Source organism: Mixophyes fleayi, chromosome 9, assembly GCF_038048845.1.
Source record: "Mixophyes fleayi isolate aMixFle1 chromosome 9, aMixFle1.hap1, whole genome shotgun sequence".
Taxonomy (NCBI): Eukaryota; Metazoa; Chordata; class Amphibia; order Anura; family Limnodynastidae; genus Mixophyes; species Mixophyes fleayi.
The window spans coordinates 21,281,461-21,302,005 of record NC_134410.1 but is presented as its reverse complement, the minus strand read 5'-3'; the positions used below and the strand labels follow the sequence as shown (position 1 = coordinate 21,302,005).

The 20,545-nt window shown below is 41.8% G+C and overlaps 1 protein-coding gene across 1 annotated transcript in view; it reads right to left on the bottom strand.

Annotated features, from left to right (window-relative positions):
- MAP4K1 (mitogen-activated protein kinase kinase kinase kinase 1) overlaps nt 1-14,971 on the bottom strand; it is a 71,726-nt gene extending 56,755 nt beyond the window's left edge. Inside the window, exon 1 of the mRNA XM_075186849.1 lies at nt 14,810-14,971. Coding sequence (XP_075042950.1) covers nt 14,810-14,812 — 3 coding nt within the window. The 5' untranslated portion in view covers nt 14,813-14,971. The remainder of the gene's footprint in view (nt 1-14,809) is intronic.
- Between the last annotated feature and the right edge of the window lie 5,574 nt (nt 14,972-20,545).

Below are 20,545 nucleotides of genomic sequence, written 5' to 3'. Positions count from 1 at the left end.
ACACCACCCCACCCTCATCATCACTTGGCAATGCGGTCCTTGTGGTTATATACTGCGTTCGGTTGTTTTTTTACAAACATGGTATAGTGCATTTGGCCGAACTCCTCCTCTTTGGAGGAATAGTCTTGTGATTCGTCCAGATACCATTTTGCCATAGTGCAATGTGCTTATTTGGGGAGAGAAAGGGCTTACTCCTGACTACCGTTCCATTCTATACTTGTTCAGTGTTTTTCTGACAGTGGCGCTCGGCTGTGCAGAGTCGTGGAGCAACGAGCAGCACCGAAAGTCCTCCCAGCCTCTCCAAAAACATTCGAACGAACCCAGAAAAGAAAAAATTGCCTCCTGAGAAACCAAGGCGGCCAATCGCCATAGAGGCGTTTCCTGAGCCCCAATTGTTATTGCTGCATCTTGGGACCTGGTTCCCATATTCCTGAAGCCTAAATATGGCTTGGAGATGTGTACACTGGTCATCGTCAATGAAGGTTCATCCTGCCAAAGATCCCTCTTTCAGAACATGTAATGGTTGTACAACTGTTCTATATTCTCTTTTGGGCAAGTTCTATTATAATGTATATTGTATACATGCTGGGTTTTTTTTACCTATAATACTGAGTCTCAGTGACATGAAAATCTGGATAGGAGAATGCCAGTGGTCCTGAGAAGTGTCAATTTCTATTAATAAAATGTAAATGCTAACTTGAAATTTTTGCTCAGGGGGATAGTCCAAAAGAGGCCCGATGTTGAAATCCAGAATAACCAAGCTACATCAGAGGCCTGCTTAGTTCTAGACCACCCTCCAACCCTCTCCAATCATGCACCAGAAAAGATGTTCTGCCTGCAAATCAGGCTTAGCCTCCCATAAATGCACCACCCCCCTCCACCTGCTACATAGGATTTTAATACCTCCTTCCACAATGCAAAATGTCTTATTTGCCTATGGACATAAAACGAGGCGCACAAGCTTGCCCGGCCCACATTTAATTTTCAACGGACTGATCCGCACGACTCCTACTATCAGAACATGCTGTATACTGCACCCCGCAGATGCTTTCATTTGTTTATGCAAACCTTATGTTGTGTATAAACAATCTCAAAAAAGGTACCACAACACATCACTTGCACTGCTGGCCCACAATGCGCACTTTCAGAAATAAAAGGATTAGTCCTGCTAGTAACAGACTATTAGTAGATGATATAGAGGTGTGTGGTCTTTACTTGGCATATCTGGGTCAAGGTCTGTGACCAGACCAACGATACTAGTTGAGAGAGAGGGAGGGGGAGGTAGATTAAGGTGGCTAGCTCAAGGGGGATGGGCCGGCCACTAAGTGCAGCAATGTCTGGGTCGCCCAGCCCGAACCCCTTCCGGAGGGAAACTTGCTTCCTCAAGCCTGGGTCTGGCCCTGCTAAACTGCAAATAGCACGTTGGCTGTTGGTTTGTATTGTACACTCAGTTGGCGAGTGTCTGGTGTGGCCAAGCAGCCCCAGTGACTACTAGGTGTTGAACACCTGGTGGAGCAGGTGGCATAGTAAGCTAATCCCATCGCATTTCCCCACCCAGTGGCTATAAAAAAAAGCTGGGGTTCTTCCCAAACCCTTTGGGCTGTGGGAACTGGGGTAATTAAGATTGGGACTGGTAGTTCCAGTATAATGGACAGGGGACCCCTAGACACCTGCCAACAAGCATAAAACAAACAAAAAAACACAACAGTTGAATTGAGTAAAACCCTAATCCAAGAAGATACCCATAAAGAAGACCCACATTGCCCCCACCACCGCTAAATGATCAAAGTCAGACTCCCCTTTACTGGCCAATAGTGTATAATGCTTGTGATGTGCTTGCAGGTGTAGTGGAGTCCCAGGGACTTCAAGTTTTTTTGGGGGGGGTGGGGGGGATCTTTCTGGGTCAAAGATAAACATTATTGGAGGCCTATTCTCTGGAGAAACTGCACTGTTAATCAAATCAGTAATGGGTTTGACTAACAGAAGTTTGTAATGAACAGTCTAGCATAATTGGTGAAATCCAAAAACATCTGAATGGATTTTAAATTCTTGGATACAATCTACTCTAATATGGCTTCAACCTTCCCTGGCTCCATCTCTAACATTGAGCTGGTAAATATATATCGAAATGGAACTTCAGCAGTTTCAAAAAACACCTTTTTCAAGTTTAATATGCAAATATTTTTTCAACCAAGAGACAACAGAATATCATTCCATCAAGGTAAAAATCGTCTAGCAAATATTATTGAAAAAAAACACAGAAAAACTCACTGCATTACCAAACGGCATGAATAAATATCTAGGATATCCATGTCTGGTATTAAAGGCAGTCATTCACTCTTGTGTGATCTGTAACACATTGTACATCCCGTGGACGTTTACGATAGAGTAGAACTCGGTGCGGCCTGTAAGAGGCAAGCAATTGGCTATGGGTGTTTCCCATACAGGTACAGGCAACATAAAAGTGTGGTAGGATATTGGAGCATCCAGAGGCATCCCACACAAACACGGGGAGCACACACACAAGCTCCACAAAGATAGTGCCCTGGTTGCAATTGAATCCATGGAACCCAGCGCTGAAAAGCATCAATGCTACCAACTTCGCCCCCCGTTTCATGCCAACACCCCTCAAATTGCCTCCTGGCCACAAGCTTCTGCAAGCTTTAGTTCCTCTTCCTATTGTGCTCCAGAACTATATAAATACAAATACACTTTCATTTCCATCTCGTACACAAAAATAGCTGCTGTGACGCCAACGCTTGACCTGGCACCCACATAAACTCGTTTCTGCATTAAAAGGTACACTTTTGTGGACTTCCTGGTTTTCTTCTGAATTAGGTTTAATATATTGGCAGAACCTTTGTGGGTGTCTGTAAAAGGTGTCAGCATCAGTGTTGGATATGGATGTTAAGCCACACACACTTTAAACTTAACAAAAATGTTGGTTTTATTATAGAACTTATAACAGATGATAATGACTGTACTGACAGATGTTAATTTCAGCAGTCAGGTAGTAATAGTCTTATGTAGATATATACATGCAGATGGTTTGATAATATACTGAATACCCAATTGTAAAGCGCTACGGAATATGTTGGCGCTACATAAATAAATGATGATGATGATGAGGATACTGCATGTCCATGCAGAACACTGTTATTATTAGAGATGCTCAGGCTCGGTTCCTCGAGAACCGAACACACCCGAACCTAGGGGATCCGAGTACCGAGCTGAGCCGGCTCGGTACTTTCGCACGCCCTCGGAATCAAAAATGATTACTACTACACATTACAAATCAGCCCCATGCAACACCAGGTGACCCTGCTTGTAGTCTTATATTTGGCCAATGTAGTTTTCTATCGAACTTGCATTGTTGCCAAATGCACTCTAACCGGTTTAATTTTAGCAATAAATGTTAGAAGATAAATTCAATCTGGCTGCAAAACCATTCTGCAAAAGTAGTGAATTGTTAATTTATTTACCAGTTAGCACCAATATTAAAACACAATAGTGAAAGAGAAAAAAGAAAACTGAAAGTATGTAAATACAATGGTGTTCATTTGGACATAATTATAGTTTTACTGTGAACATACTTTTGTGAGGGGTGCTTTCTCCTGCATCCCAGCTGTCTTAGCAACAGCCAGGACATCACTTCCGGTAGCTCTGTCCTGGCCGTTACCTGGGCAATGGCCGGGCGCCTTTAGAATGAGCACTGCTTGCTGGCATCCGGACGTGTGCGCAAACAGGCTTAGTTAATTCCCTCCTGGGAGGCCAGTAAGTACCCATCATGGCCCTAACTCCTGATTGGCCACTTCTTGCGTTTAAGGCAGGGGACAGCCTCCCTGCAGGGATTAGCGTCCATCTGCTGCACATTTGCTGACCAGCTCTGTCCTGTAGATACTCTGCATTTGACCAGATTCCTGTTGTGACCTTTGGCTTTGATAGTGACTCTGCTTGAACGCAGATTGCCCCTGACCTCTGCCTGTTTACTGGTTACCCATATTATATACATACCTATAAATCACATATAAATAACTTATGGTATGAATTTATTTAAAGTAAATAGCACAGGGCGCTTATTTATATAAATTGCCAATGCACTTATTTTTAATATTGTGTATATTTTGAGATAGGAAATCGTTATTTCTGAGACCAGGGTAGAAAATGTGTTTTTTCTGTTTAGCCTCTCTAGAGGAAATGCATTATGTCTGATGTATATATCTGATACAATGAGTCCTTGTTTACAAAGCATTTGGTGTTTTGTGATGTGGGGAAGTGGCTTGTTTTGGGTTTTGCTCTTCTGTGGGAATGTGTATTTCGCAAATGTCTGAAGAAGGTATTCATGTCAGATAGACCATTTTGACTTGCTAGTATGTATCCTGCCTCTGAAATAAGATGCAAGATATCACAGCAAGGTTTTTAAGAATTTCATAGCCAAGTGTAAATATTATTGGCTTTGCAATGCATGTAAATCCATGTTTGTGTAAACAGGTTATATCCTGATGCTCAAAATAGCCTGTGTCTGAACTGTATAAAAGGCACTTATTTGTATTGGAAACTGGTTCTTCTGATTTCAACATCTGACCTGATCACTGGTACCCTTAACCAGCATGATAGCAAATAAACAACTTGCTTCAAAGACCTGCTTGGAAACATCTTCAATCTTGCTGTATTCCTGTGACCTGTAGATTAGACCCTAAATCTAATCTGTTCTCCGGCTGTCTCTGAGGTTTGGACCCAAGCTTTTCCAGTACCACCACTCTACCTGCTACCCATGCAGCCCTGGTCAGTGTGATAGGCCAGGGGGATCCATCCACAGCTTCCCTGATCCATAGAAAGAGGTCAGGAGTACCAGCCCAGAAGAAACCCGGTATTGGATTCCGGCAAGGAGTCCAGTGGTGGCTGCACGTGTAAGCCCCTCCTACTGCGAAAAGAGGGCGCATTTGGGATAACAAAAGGGAACAGTGGCAAAGTAAGCCCAGCCGATTCCCAGCAACAACAGACAGGGTGGCATAGGAGGTCATCCTGTGACAACACCCATTATATACATAAGTATATTATTTACATACCCATTGCTATAGGCAACATCTCCACATTTTCAAACTCGTAGTTTAGTAAATATACCCCCAGATGTGGAAGGGTTAGTAATAACATTTTATATTGACTTTCACATTTATTTAGAACTGTCAAAACACTAATCTGCCATATTCTCTCGTGTATATGACACTTCATTACATTATTATTCTGTTTACGAATAGGGTAAGATGACAATAGCATTTACTATTAACACTGTCAGGTCGCATTGCAATCATGGAGTGTAGGAAAAAAACACTTGTATGCCTGGTTCAAATTCTACTATTTCTAAGATAGTCGCACATTGAGATACGTCTGGCTCAACAAATACACGTATGTACGCTTTTTTTGTGTGCCTGTCTTTTCCTTTGCACATTCGGTGCACAAATCTGGCCAACTCTAAATGAGCCAAAATACACTTGAATGCATATAGAAGGACATCCAATAAACATTGTAAAAAAAAAAAAAAAATGTAAAAAAAATGTACCTACTGGATCTGAATACCTGGAACTCTCCCTTCATATCTTGGGTAGGCAGAGTCCAATCTACTTGTTTCCGGCATTGCAAGTCCAAGTCCCTTCTGTCATTCTAAAGGATATCCAGGCCAGTATCTCCAGATTTATATGGTCTGGGAGACGCCCAAGGGGCCATCAGAGGACTCTTTTTCGTCAATCTAAGAGCGAGTGGGCTTCGTTTGCCCTGCCTCCACAAATATCATTTATCAGCACATCTCACCCAAGCTGTTCTACACACGCCAACCCTCACACCAGGTTGTGAGTTGATGTGGAAGTGGATTTATTGCATATGTCATCCCCCTATTCCCTGTACTGGCTATATCCCAAATATCTGCCCCCTTTGGATCATCTACCCTCCACGATACGCTTTTCCATCTGTGTTTGGAATTATTGTGTCTGTGCCATTAACCTGAAAAGGATTACTCCTCTATGGTACAACCTGTCTTTCCAACCTGGTCTCAACCACAAGACCTTTCCTGACTGAACTAAACACAACTAAGTTTCTCCCAGATATAGTTCCCTCGGGCTAATTCCCAGAGTTTCCTGAGCTCCATGATCACCTCCACCTTCCAACTACCTCCTTCTACCAATACCTTCAAATCCATCACCTCTATAATGGCCAAATTAATCTGCACACCCCCTACCATCCCTCCCCACTAGAAACATTCTGTCTTTCCAGGTCATCCTACAGAGGCCTCATTTCTATCTTTTACTCACTATTGCTACAATTACCATCTAAAGAACCTTATGAGCTTTGTTGGGAGGTCAACATGGGCAAGTTGCTTGATCTAGAAGAATGGTCTGCTATCCGCGAAGCAATAGTCAAATTCTCCATATGTACTAGGATTAGGGAAAACTAAAATAAGCTTCTCTTTTTATGGCATTTGGTCCCTTCCAGGATGAAGGCAATCTACCCAGCATCTTCAGACTGTGGCTAGCGGAACTGCGACCATCTGGGTACCCTGTCCCACATTTGGTGGAGCCGCCCTAAAATTAAGCCCTTTTGGTGTGAAGTGTCAGATCTTATTCATAAGGTCACTCACCTACAAATCCCCTTGCACCTTTCCTACTATCTCATGTCTCGTGTACCACCTGAAATCCATAGGTTGATCTGGAAACTCGCTGGCCATATTCTTACTGCAGCTCGATGTCTGATCACCCGAAATTGGAAAAATCCTGATCCTCCTACAATCCCAACACTAATTAATAATGTATGACAGTTATAGAAATTAGAACATATTACCAGCATAATCCATGATCATTCCAATCAATTTATATGGCAATACTGGACAGATTACTTTGATACTGGGGATCCTTTTCTATTGTTGACGTGTTTAGAGAACTCAGCATCTTCATTCATTCCGCTGTCCCTCCTTTTCTGCCTCTCCATCCCCTTAATACCATCCACTAGTATTCCTACGTCCCCTAGACCTCTCCTCCCTCTTCACTGGATTTGAACAGACGCGTATTTATCCACTTCAGTCCTGTTCATGTTGTTTTCAATAATAAGGATCATTTGTGTTGATTGTAGTCATCACACACCAGGCTCTCAGGTCCTGTCACTTACATTTCCGCCGTTTAAGCCGTCCCTGCGGTCCTCAGGCTCTGCCGATTTCAGATATCTCTGCAAGATGCTGTCCAGTCTGTCTCAACTCCAAAGATCCCACCAGAAGCAGGGTATGGGCGCTGTCATCTTGGATTCGGTCACGATTCCTCTCAGCCAGTCAGATAGCAGCCAAAACCAGTTCCAGGTGGCTGCCATCTTGGATATAGTCACCTGATCCATCTCAGCAACTCAGAGTGCTGCTGCTGCCCAGTTGACCGCAGTCTCCAATCAGGAAACAACAACTAGTATAAAAGGACTTCCTGGAGCCCTTACCTGTTGCCAGTGCAATGTTGTATTTCAGACTCCAACCTGTATCCCAGCAGTCTGCAGTCTTTCCTATTTGTTCCAGCTCAGACAGTGCAGTGTGAATTCAGGCTCCAGTCCAGTTCCAGTATTCCAGTTCCATTATGGTCCCAGCCCGGTGTCCTCTGCTAGTCTATAACTACCTGTACCAGTCCTTTCATTTTCATGTAAAGGAACATTATCAGGCCACCCAGCTTTGTGGATCTAGTCACCAGCCTACCTCAGATGTGACAGTAGTTCAATATCCTCCCTCCCTGGGTCTCTTTTTTTTGTCGTCGTCCCCCCACCCAGAACCCAAATGTCAATTAAATACTATTTTTAAAAAAAAGGACTTGGACCTCTGCTGCACAAACTATAAACCTTTATGGATTAGGAAATGTTTTATGTTTATGACTTTACTATACCATCGTCACTATTTTTTCGTTATTTATTATTGCACACATTTTATTTATCAGCTCATCCACTTAATTTGTTTTTTTCCCACTAAACAGTTTGTCCTGGTTTCTATATTTTTACTTTCAGTTCTAGATGCAGTCATTATGGGTCACTGGTAATAATTATAGCAGAAACTTAGCATCTCGCATGGCATCAAAAGCAGAACTGAAATTCTGACTGAGAGGACATGTATTTATATCAATAAGAGGAAATACTGCATGCAAAGAAAAAAAACGAGATACAAAAAATGATTACAAGACTACGAAATTACAGTTGGATTAAAACGATTACTGAAAAATAGCATATTTCACACAGCTGTCCTCTTATTTGTGGATAAAGCCAGAAAACCTGCAATATTCAATGTCCATAGTTAGTACTATAGCTTAAACTATACCTTAAAAACTAGACCATTTCTTACTTCTTTATTCCAGACATAACCATGCAGGTATTTTACAACATCAGAACAGCCATGGCATACCGTAGACTCCTCTTTGGTAGCAGTGTGTCTCAATTTGCACATTAGCTTCAAGATTCCCACCAAAATACTCTTGCAGAGTAAGAATGCCATGTAAGTGCACCTAGTTTTGCAGAGCAGTGCAAAAACAGGAGTGAGATGCTTACAATGAGATGAAATGGATAGAGCAGATTTCTAACAATGTTCCCTGCACTGTACTTGTAATGGGAGTCCTCTTCCGTCCCAGTTGCACTTTGGGAGAAAAGCACATTTGTAGGCGTACATTGCCCAATGTAAAAAAAAAAAAAAAAAAGTTTTAAATCACACAAAAGTGCCATATGTATTGATGTCAGTGCAGATAAATTAATCATGAGTGAGGGGTTAAGTCAATAAATGGATTTTGATGAGACTTTACGCTTTTGCATAGAGCGTCTCTTCAGATTTTTTCCAGCTCAATGCAAACCTAGGTGAAAGGATCTGGAAAACTCTAGTGTAATATCAGAAAGAGTATAATACTATACGTGTGGTGAGTACATTTTAGTTTAGTAAAGAAGAGCGCTACCCAGTGCTGACAATACCAATGCTTTGGACAATCTAACACTGATGTCCACCGGTAGTTGTTAAACACAACAAAGCTGAATTCCGCGTGAAGTTTGTCAGGTGCCAGACCCACTATTATACTATTTCTGATCTTACACTGGAGGATCAAGGAATTAACTTTAGATGAACCACAGAAGCTGGGTTGTAGGTGTGAAGATACGTGGTTCCCAAATCACTCGGACACGGTATTAAGGGATCAATAGAAGGATGATTTATTCTGCAGAACAGGATTACATACAGCACAGCTCCCTTAACGATAACAGGTCCAACAAATGAGGAAATCAGTTCAAATAAATCAAGTAAGATATGTTCCACAGCGCATCTCTGGCAGAGCATCACCTTTTGCCCAAAAGTTAGTCACAACCGTCCAGCTCCCGGGGTAGCCTCTTTTATTACCTCCTAATCCCACCTTGGGAACTGCCTGTCCAGGGGAGTTGCAAAAGGTCTTGATTGGTGGGCTGCTTACACTATCCAGCCCCCTCCCCTACCTCCCCAGGTGTCTTCCCTCAGGTAACCCCTGCTGGGTCAGGCTCCTGGCTGTCTGTAGAGCTCACTAGTGGACAACAGGGAGTAAACAGAAATAAGAATGGTAGCTAAATTCACTCAACTCCTGAGTGTTCCCTGTGGAGGTGGAATTTAACCCCTGAAATACTTTTCCAAGGAGATGTTATAGCTACATCACTGATACTTCCTGATAACAACATGGCTAAAATGTGCAGTTCAGGTATGGATTATCTTAATGGGTTGTAACACCATACACCATGCCCGTTGCTTTACAGTAGGCTTCTCTCTTCCTGGCTGCTATCCTTGACCCTATACTTTTGCCTTTTGGCGCTGGTTACTTTATTGTTCTATTTATGATGGTTATGGTAGTGCACCAGTTTCCTTTTAAACCAGTGGTGGGCAACCTGCTAGATTTCCGATGCCATATATCACATTGTTTGGAATTTGAGTGTATCACAATTTCTCTATTAGGGTGCAATGGGACTTTACGGTGAGTCACCAACACTGTCTTTACTAGAGTGTTTGCCAACTAGCAGAGAACAGCAGCTCCAAATACCTGCTCTATGATAGCAACTGCTGGTGTATGCAGGCGGCATTAGAGATCCTGTGCTTGTGATCTAACAGTTCCTGAAGCCAAGGGTGTTGCTACATTCCCAAGAGGTCAAGAGCAAAAGACCCCTGTCAAATTCCCCAGGCCAGCGGTACTCGCTGCAAGTAGCTGTTATCATAGTATCTAACAGGCTGCACTTCCTCAGTCATATGCCCAGAGGTCATAACATTTGCCATCAATATGTCACTAGTTTTATCATGGCCAAACATGTTAGCAGAAGTGGAAAACCCCATTAATTCATCAGTAGTGGTAATGGCCAATAATATCACCAGTTGTAATCCCCCGAATGCCACCCCCAATAGTATGAATGCCCAATAATACCACCAATAGGAATTGTGTCACCAGTAATGTTCAATAATTTCATTGGTACGAGTAATGCCACCAATAGTACACATTCCCAATGGACATACACTTACTATGTAACTGACCTTTTTTGAGGTTTCGTAAATTAAGTAAAAATATCATAGGACCACCAGAGCTCACCTTACTGATGTCACATCTCCTCCTGATCCACTTATACAGACCAGTAGTAGTTATGCTCTTGTGGCACCGAGTGCTCCGTGTCCAGTCACATGATGTGAGGGTTGTGCGTCAGCTTTTAATAAGCCACAGATTACAAGCCAGTGCCGCATTCTCACAGACATGCCAGATGACAGGGGAGTCTAATGCCCCTGGGAAATGCTACTACGGTCACTCATCACAAAGTACCCCCCCCCCCCCCCCCATTATTCTCTGAAATTACCCGGACCTCCCTCATACAGGGCAAGTGTGGAGGCTTAAAAATTGCTAAAAAAAAAAAATCTCAGCGCAGTGTCTCTATCACTGCTGTTCTGCAGCCGTGGTTGTCAAGATAAGTAAGGGGGGGGGGGGGGAGGCATTAATTTGGCATGCTTTAAATATTTTAGGTTTGCAAGCATCAGCTCAGCAAAGTTTTCAGACGAATTATTCTGAGATACCGCAAACTAAAAATACTAAAAGCAAAAACCATCTGATTGTATGTTGGATGTATGACTCTTCACATAGATTTTACATTACATTTAACACTAAGGCCCTTCCTCACCGGTGGTAGAAATCATGCTTTTAACAGCTTTTTTTTTTAAACTAATAAAATAATGTAAATGGGTGTAGTAGGAAATGTGTATTTTATTCCTAATAAGACAAGTGCCATCATTTTTACTAATAACTAAACTCATTAATTACTGGGACATAACGCAATTTGCAACTTATCCTCTCTTTTCATCACGTGTAAATTACCTACACACCCGTGACATCTCACACGTTCTAATGAGGCATCTTTTTACTCAACCTTTTTAAACATTGGCCTTGTACCACTACAACGCAAGACAGGTGTCCCAACTAAGAATCAGAGATTGCTACTCATGCAATAATTCCCTTGTTTGACCGGGTTCTATACTGCCCAAATATCACACATCTATTGACCTCCACATACAATAGCACACAAATTCTTGTTAGTTGCTAAATTCCCACCGTTCTGTTATCAAACCCACTATAATATATTACAAATACCTATCCTCTGTTATCAGAGAACCAGACAAACATAAAATATTTTACTTTATAGAGATAACTCAGATCAAATATATGGTACATATAAATTATATGATATAATCCTTAGATACATAACATTATAGCTTACTAGGCAAGATATTATAAGATGTCACTAAACCACTCTCAGAAGTGAGTATTGTTTAAATCCCAGTAACGTGTTACTCTATTATGATATTAAGTCACTATTTTATCAATCCTTTGTGTGTATAAATTTAACTACAGGGAACCTTTAGTGTGTATATCGGTCACGCTCCGGTCCCGCTTGCGGGCACCTGTGCCTTTACCTTCCCCTCACAGGCGGTGATGTCGGCATATCTGGGCATCAGTCTCTTAGCAGGTACCATCTTGCAGTCTGGTCTGCACATGTGCTGAATCGCAGTTCCCTCATTGGCCACGGGATCGTGGAGCACTATTTAAACATCCCGTGTTCACCTAATGCCTATTCTTCAAGTTTACTTCCTGTAGCTCTAGGATCTGGCTCCTGTCTTCCTGCATGGTGTGGTATCAGCCTGCTCTCATCCAGCATTGAACCCCGCTGTTTCAGTGACTCCTCTACCACTACCTGAGTTACCTGTATGGTGCCAGCCTCGGTTCTCTCACTCCGCTGCCTCTCAGAGCTACCGCTGTTCCGTGACTCCTCTGCAGCCGTCCAGAGTTACCTCTGTGGTATCAGCCTGCTCTTCTCCAGCATTGTACCACTGCTGTTCCAGTGAGTCTCCTACCTCCTTCTGGCTCCTCCTTACCTATCTGCTGTATACTCTCTCGTGGGGCCGCGACCTGCAGAATAGGTGCCGCCAAGTCCATACCCCCTTGCGGGGTTCCTTGGTGAAAACCACGTACCCGTTAAACTCCGCGCCCGTGAGAGAGCTCAGTCATATTCAGCAGAGTTCGGGGATCCATAGTTCTGCCGAGTCAGCCGTGACAGTATCTTTGCATATGAGCATAAAGATAGAAATAATGTGTGCTTGCGTATGTGTAAACGTGTCTATATGTATATGTTGGGAGAGAAAGAGAGAGAGCAAGCATGCATGAGTTTCGAATAAGTGAAGAGGGATGTGAGCATGTGCGAGAGTGCTGTACGAGAGATAATGAGCCCAATTCGTATCCAAACGCAACTTGCACGCAACCTCTGGTTGAAAAAAGAAAAGAGCATGGAACTGGAGTGTCATTGTGCCTGTATTCAAGTCCATGCGGATTTCGAGATGCGTTTTGATTTGACGCTCTTTCTAAACGTTATGTGCCGTATGTTAACAGACAGAACAGAATACAGGATACTCACATGTATATGTGCAATGTAAAGTCACATCAGAGCACAATTTTGTACAAATATTTTTTTTTAAATTGTACATTACATATAGAAATGATGATGTTCTTAATGTGTACTGTACGTACAATGTGTTTTTATAGTCTCTTACTTGCGCACAAACACGTTCTGTGCCATCTAGTGGCATTCATATGTGTAGTTTTTAATTCAAAGACCATCTCACTATCAGTCAGCACTTACACCTGCCCCGTAGCTTGTGCAAGAGATACGCCCAAAATAAAAAAAATAAAAAAGCTTACTTACAAGATGCCCAGGACTTGACTTTGCCTCATCCACATTGGAACGCCCTATGTACATTTCCTACGTTTATCCGCCCCTTCCCACTCCATGCCGCCCCTTAAAGTTGTGGCAGTCGTAAGAGCATTTTTTGTTCTAACATGAATTGCATTAATTGGCGAAGGTCCCTTTCTGGCGTATGCACAGTGCGGACGGTGAAATTATAATGGAGTCATGTTCCAACTTAATGGTCGCTTGGTTCGCCTTCTCTGTAACCATCTGGAGAGTGGATTGGGGTCCAATGGCAAGAAGACCAGGCCACTAATGGTTCATATAAAAATGGTCAAAAGCAGCCGGGTTCAGTACACAGAGAAGCAAATAAGGGTTCAGGCAGAAGCGTAGTTTAGGACAAACAAGGGTCGGTATACAAAAAACGGATAACCGGAGGCAGGTTGCAGCAACAGCAGCAGGAACTAGATTACTGGCAGGAGCACAATCATCTGGCTAGTAAGACAGGTATAGGCATGGCTAATATAGGAAGGCAGAGGGTGGAGCTAGAACATGAAAGCATTTAAACTGAGCTAGAACACAGAGTAAAGGCAGGGAGCTGTCCAGCAGCCACAATAGCTCAGTCAGCAGATCAGTGGCCTTCAGAGACAGAAACTCCGCAATCAAATCTGGACATTTCAGAAGCAGTCTTGTTGGGATGTCTTAGATGAAACGTTCTAGTTAATCTAGAGACATGAACATTTTATGCTAGCTCCCAAGCATTTTCTTCTGGACCATATCCCCTCCATTCCAAAAGATATTGTAATCTATTTCGGTGGATTCTAGACTCTAGGATCTTTTCAGGAATACATTTTTCTTCTCCTTCCACAATGACATGTGGTTTGTGGGGCCTGAATTTGACCAGGAAAGGGGTTATGAAAAGGTTTAAGCAAAGAAACATGGAATACTGGATGCATTTTCATAGAGGCTGGAAGCTCTAAGCAGAAAGCAACTTGGTTGGTTAATTTGGGATAGAATCCTAAACAGTCCAATATATTTCTAGCCCAATTTCAGAGAAGGTATCTGTTGCTTGAGGATTTTAGTGGATAGCCAGACTGTCTCCAATATGGAAATTGGGCACACGGTGTCTGTCAGCAGCTGGTTTATAATGTTCTTGAGCTTCTCTCAAAGTCTCAAGCCTCTCTTGAGTTTCCTGTAAAATTGTGATTCTATCGGTCACAGTATCGGTATTGGTGTAGAAACTGGGAAAGTTGACAAAGAAAGGATTTTGGGAAATGGAGCTGTGTTCAGAGTTGTAAGAAAATTCAGCAGTGGGTAGGAAATCTATCCAATCATCTTGAAGGTAACGGATGAAACCTCATAAGTATTGTTCAATCTGATTAATCCTTTCAGTTTTTGTCCATTAGATTGTGGATGGAAAGAAGGACCAATCAACTTCACTCCAACTGCAGTGCAGAAACTCTTTCAAAACTTAGGGCTAGATTTACTAAACTGCCAATCAGATTCTAGCTGTCATTTATTTAGTACATTCTACAAAATGACAGGTAGAATCAGGTTGGTTGCTATAGGCAACATCTCCACTTTTCAAACTCACCATAAAACGCTCAGCTTGATATAGGTCAGAAGATCTTGTACTTATTTTCCTTGCCAGAGGACATCAGGTAAGAATTGATATTGGAAACAAGGAATTCCTGGCCATCAAGTGTCTTTTTTTGGGGAACAGAGACATCTTCTTGAGGGTTCTGTCCATCCAGCGATCGTTCTTACGGATCACAGAAATCTGGAATTAATGCGCACTGATAAACAATTTTTTCAAACCTGCCGGAAAACTCTCAACTTGATACATTTACTCCACTATGTTAAGTTTGATGAACATCCTGACCGTGTTTACCAACCTGTGTGTATACTTCCGCTGTCTGTTGTGTGGAAATTGAGTTGATGGATTTGTCTCGTAGACCTGAATTCACCCAGGCCAAATGATAAATAATGGCGTTACCCCAGTAACCAGTGCGCTCCGTCTACTCAGAATTCCATTAGCATCGCAGAAGTACCCACTAGACAAGTTTCTGCTAGAAATATCAAGTTGAGGTGACTTCAATGGAGTCTATGCTATGCAAGGTCAGTGTGCGGATACCCTGGAACAGAGAACAAAATAACAGATTCGGATTCTACAAAACAGGAGCACAATTATCCATTTAACAAAAAAGAAAAAAACATTACAATAGCCTACAAATTCTCATGTTAGTGCACAATCGAACCCACTACTGTCCAACTCTCAGTACCTAATTCATATAGAAAAAGAGATGTTGTACCAGTAACCATAGGTAGATTGCCCCTATGTTCCTTTGAGTAGATTATATAGTTATTAAAGGCAATTCATCTCACCATTATGGAAAAACAACTCAGAAGGTCGGCTGCAATTAATAATGGATCTTCTAAGTCCCATGCGCTCCTCAGCTGTGCCCTCTTCCCCATAGAATGTAAGCTCTCTAATGAGTAGGGTCCTTCATAACCTTTGTTTTCATGTCTGCATTTATTTTGTCTACCTTGTATGTCCTTGTTTTATGTACGTCCTGTTTTCCCTACTGTACGGCGCTGCGGAGCACTGTGGTGCCTTACAAATCTACAATAATAATAATAATAATAATAATAATAATAATAATAATAATAATCTTCTAGGCCTTTGAATATCCCAATTAAAGCAGTTTGGATGGCTTGCCATTTGTAGTAGGAAATGTGTATTTTATTCCTAATAATTACAAGGCAAGTGCCATATTTTATTGCTAATAACTAATCTCATTATTGAGACATAATGCAATTTGCGTTTTATACGCTATTTTCGTTGTTACACAGCCTTTTTAAACTTTCTACCTATTGGTTCTAATCATCCCGTACCCATTGGCCCCTGCAGTGGGGAGTGGCATTGTTGTCTTTTCGACGCTATATGCTCTATTTACTCACATTCACTGCAAGTGTTCCCCATTGACTTCTTCCACTGATCGAGTTTAACAGGCAGTGCCACTGACAATTTCTTAATGCCAGCGTGTTACCAGCCTTACTGATATTGCGTTGAGAGGGTAATAAAGATACCCACAGCTCTCTCTCTCTCTATTACAAATTTCCTGGGGGATGCATCTGATAATGTTATCTGGCCACACAGCTTCATCACCAGTGGGCACCACCATTGCATTCACTAATTATTTTTTTTTAACTGTAATAACAACGATTAATGGCACAGTTAAAAGGTAACAAACACTAAAAACTAGAGATGTGTCTAGTTTTGCCACCACTAGAGGGCATACGCTCATCAGCATTTTATAGTAAAAGTCTAGGTTATCATATACCAATGCTATTACACAAAAGAACTAAAAACTATATAAGTTTACAAAACCTTCTTGCAGTTGGCTCCTTAGACTGTACATGGCAGAATAAAGTGAGCACACCTGAGATTTGTATCGTAATTACAAGGGTTCTATTTTAGAAATAATTCTATATATCTATACACGTTGGGGCAATACCTACTTAATGATTCAGCGCCTGCTTGACCTGAAGCCGTGTCTTGTGGACATGACCAGCCCTCAAGTGACACTAAGCGAAGGTCGGTGGACACAGGTGACGGAATTGGAAGAGTTGCTCCATCACCCACAGGGACTAAATATTACAAAGCTGAGGACTTGGCTCCAGGCGTTTTCTTGAAGGAGTGGAGGAACCCGATGTATCAAAAATCCCAAAGAGGAGGGTCAACTGCAGATGGCTTTGATGCTTCCATGAAACTTAGAGAGGCCCTATTATTAGAAATATTACAAGAAAAGAACATTCTTTAGGCAGCTGTTTAAGCAGACTCAATGCACCGGATTCTGCTGGATGACCAACGGATGACTAAAGGGAAAGATGCTCTGCTTGAGGTAGCAGTTAGGATGAATGGGTTACAGGAATGTCAGGAGGAAGAGGTTAGTGTTGCCGCAATGTCTTCAGCCCCTTCATGAAACTGAAAAATATTTGGATCACAAGGAGAGTCCAAAAAAGTCTCCACATAGACAACCATTCCTCCAAACCCAAAGAGGCCATTACCGTATATCCTAAAATTGTCCAAGATGTTGCCCTGGTGGTTACTGTGGTCACAGACCCAAGTTGGTGTTGAGAGGTTGTTCTCTGCTCTTAGAATAATTAGATCGGATTTAGGGGAATCCATGAAGAACCACCTGACTGAGGTAATTCCATTTCTGATGACAAATTCCTCATAGATGTATTAGAAATACCAAGGGCCCGAGTCATTAAGGACCGTAAGACAAAAAAATTAGTAAATGTTCTCCAGGACAAACCATGTTACAATGCAAGGGGTGCAAATTAGTTTATATTTTTGCACATAAGATAAATACTGGTTGTTTTTCAGCTATCACACAAATATTTGATAGCTTTATTTTTACATTGAAATTTAAAGTTAATCTATGACATGAACTATCCCAACTATAACTCTCTCTCCACATTTTAAAATTTACCTCCCCCTCCAATGCAACATGGTTTTGCCCAGGTGCAAAGTTACTCTTTTTTTTACAATTTGCTCTCCTTAATGACTCAGGCCCTAAATGCGTAGCTGTGTATTCTATATTTTCATCTGACAGCATTCTATTGTTTAGGTTCTTTGCTCAAATACATATATTTTGTGGGCTATTAGTCCTCTAGGGCTAGATTTACTAAAGGGTGGTTTGCTCAACCCGCCGCTTTTCGGCTAGTTTGCCGGTGGTTTTGCCCCCTCCAGATTTACTAAAAACGCCGCCAAACACGCCTCTTAATAAATCTAGCCCCTAATGTTGTACATATGTTTATTAAAGAAATACCCTAGGTTTCTGTAATTAATCAAAAATTTCTCTAATATCTACCATATAGTAGTGTATATATTTAGAAGAAAGCTTCTGGAAATGTACTTATAGAAAGTTTCGTAGTAACTTCTGTCTTAATTTTAGACCTTGCGGATCGTAATCCCCGCTTTCAAATGCCTAAATGTCCATCTGGTTACATGAAATTGGCTCTGTTGTAAGGGACTATTAATCCTTTATTACAATATCGCTTCATGATTAAGTGAGACTGTTTGGTATAAATTTTCCTTCCAAGACACTTCATTGATTTGATACCAACATTTTGCTTCAATTATAACGAGATACAAGAGATATTGAATATAGGTGCACCTATATATTTTTGTGCTTTCTCTATATACATTTTAGTTAATATTGTGATTTCAATATGGTTTGACACTGAGTAGTGTTATCACAGTTTTATGTGAGGTTTTTGTATGTTTATATAATAAATGTATATTATGAATATCCGCAGTGCTTAAACCAGTGGTTCCCAAAATTTTGCAGTTCGCGGCACCCTTAGAGTCTCCATATTTTTTTCAAAGCACCCCTCCAAAATAATTACCGAGCAGTCAATTTTATAAGTAGTTGGGTCAAAAAACGTAACAAGTATTTAGGTCAGGACAGAAATACTTATTTAGTTGTATGCAAAAATACACATAAATCCAACGGAAAATAATATTTTTATATATTTTTTTCAATTATATTTCTGTCAAAGAATAATTTACAGCTAACTCACTCTGTGCCCCCTGCATCATCTCCACACACACTGTGCCCCCTGCATCATCTCCACACACACTGTGCCCCCTGCATCATATCCACTCGCTCTGCGCCCCCTCTGCATCCACTCGCTCTGCGCTCCCTCTGCATCCACTCGCTCTGCGCCCCCTCTGCATCCACTCGCTCTGCGCCCCCTCTGCATCCACTCGCTCTGCGCCCCCTCTGCATCCACTCGCTCTGCGCCCCCTCTGCATCCACTCGCTCTGCGCCATCGCTCTGCCACCTCTGCATCTCCGCTCTGCACCCTCGCTCTTCCCGCTCTGTGGGATGCTTGTCACTGAATGTCGTGCGTGACGTCATCAAGCCTGACATTCAGTGACAAATGGCAGGAGAGAGGAGGATGCAGGGTCCTCGGGGCCGCCAGATTGGTAAGCTTTTTTTGTTGGGGTTTTTTTTCTCTACCTGGCCACTGCAGCCCTATGACATCGCTGCGGCACCCCTGGGAGCCGCGGCGCACAGTTTGGGAACCTAGGGCTTAAACAGTTTATTAAGGTGGCTTGAGATACCATTGCATTTTTTTGCTTTTCTACATATATTTTGTGGACTATTAATCCTAATGTTGTACATATTTTTAGTAAAGAAATACCCTATGTTTCTGTAATTAATCAAAAATTTCTCTAAGATTTACCATACAAAGTATATATGTATATATATGTAGAAGAAAGCTTCTGGAAATGTACCAAGAGAGTTTCATAGTAGTTTATGTTCTGTCTTCATTTTAGATATTCTGTAGTTAAGAAACAAAACAAAACAAAAAAAAAACAACTTATTTACTAAATGCACATAACTTATATTTACTTTCACATGAATTTAGGGAACTTTTCTTGTTCAGAAATTGTAATCAAATAAATATATTTTATGTTCCACAGTACCCTGATGATTTACGTAGTGGTGATGAAATGCTGTACTACCATTTTACTACAGTAAATTTCAGACAGTAGAAAAATAAAGGAGTCTGAATCGAAGGTTTGGCGCAGCGGTTCCACGTCCCTGTCCATACCATCACTATATGTATATATTATATCACATAAAAACCATAAATAGGTTGTTCTCATATATTCACTGTTCCCATCTGTTACTCATAACACTTCTGCATAACATTACTCTGCAGCCTATAGGGTCACCACAGCCACCCCCATGTATCCGACAATCAATTCATATGTTCAATGGTAGGAAAAAAGAAGAAAGGAGAGTGATGAGGGGAGGTGGAGAAAGGCGACATTATACTTGTGTCCATGTCTGCCATGGAAGCAAGAGCAGGGGAGCACAGAGTGTGGGCTTATTAAACCCACCTGCCCTCCCTACGTCCTAAGTGCCAATGTGTGTGTAATGACATCATTGCACCAGTAGAGAACACCACTGTTCATTGGGCAGGTATGATGATGTCACTCTCTTGTCTGGCTATTTCCATTGTGTATGTGCCCAATGAAGGAGCAGTACTGCCCCCTCTCTCCTCAGCAGTTGTGACATCAGGGGGTGTGGGGGGGGGGGGGCTGAGGTCTGCCCTTCACAGGGGTATTCAGTTTTATCAAGAGTTTTAAACAGTAATCAAAATTAAACATACCATTTCCTTACATTTGACAACATGACAGCTTAAACTATATGCATTTTTGACACAACAGGGCCATCTTAACAACATTATGGGCCCCCGGGCAAAGCAGTGCACCAGGGCCCATACATATATATATATAGATGTA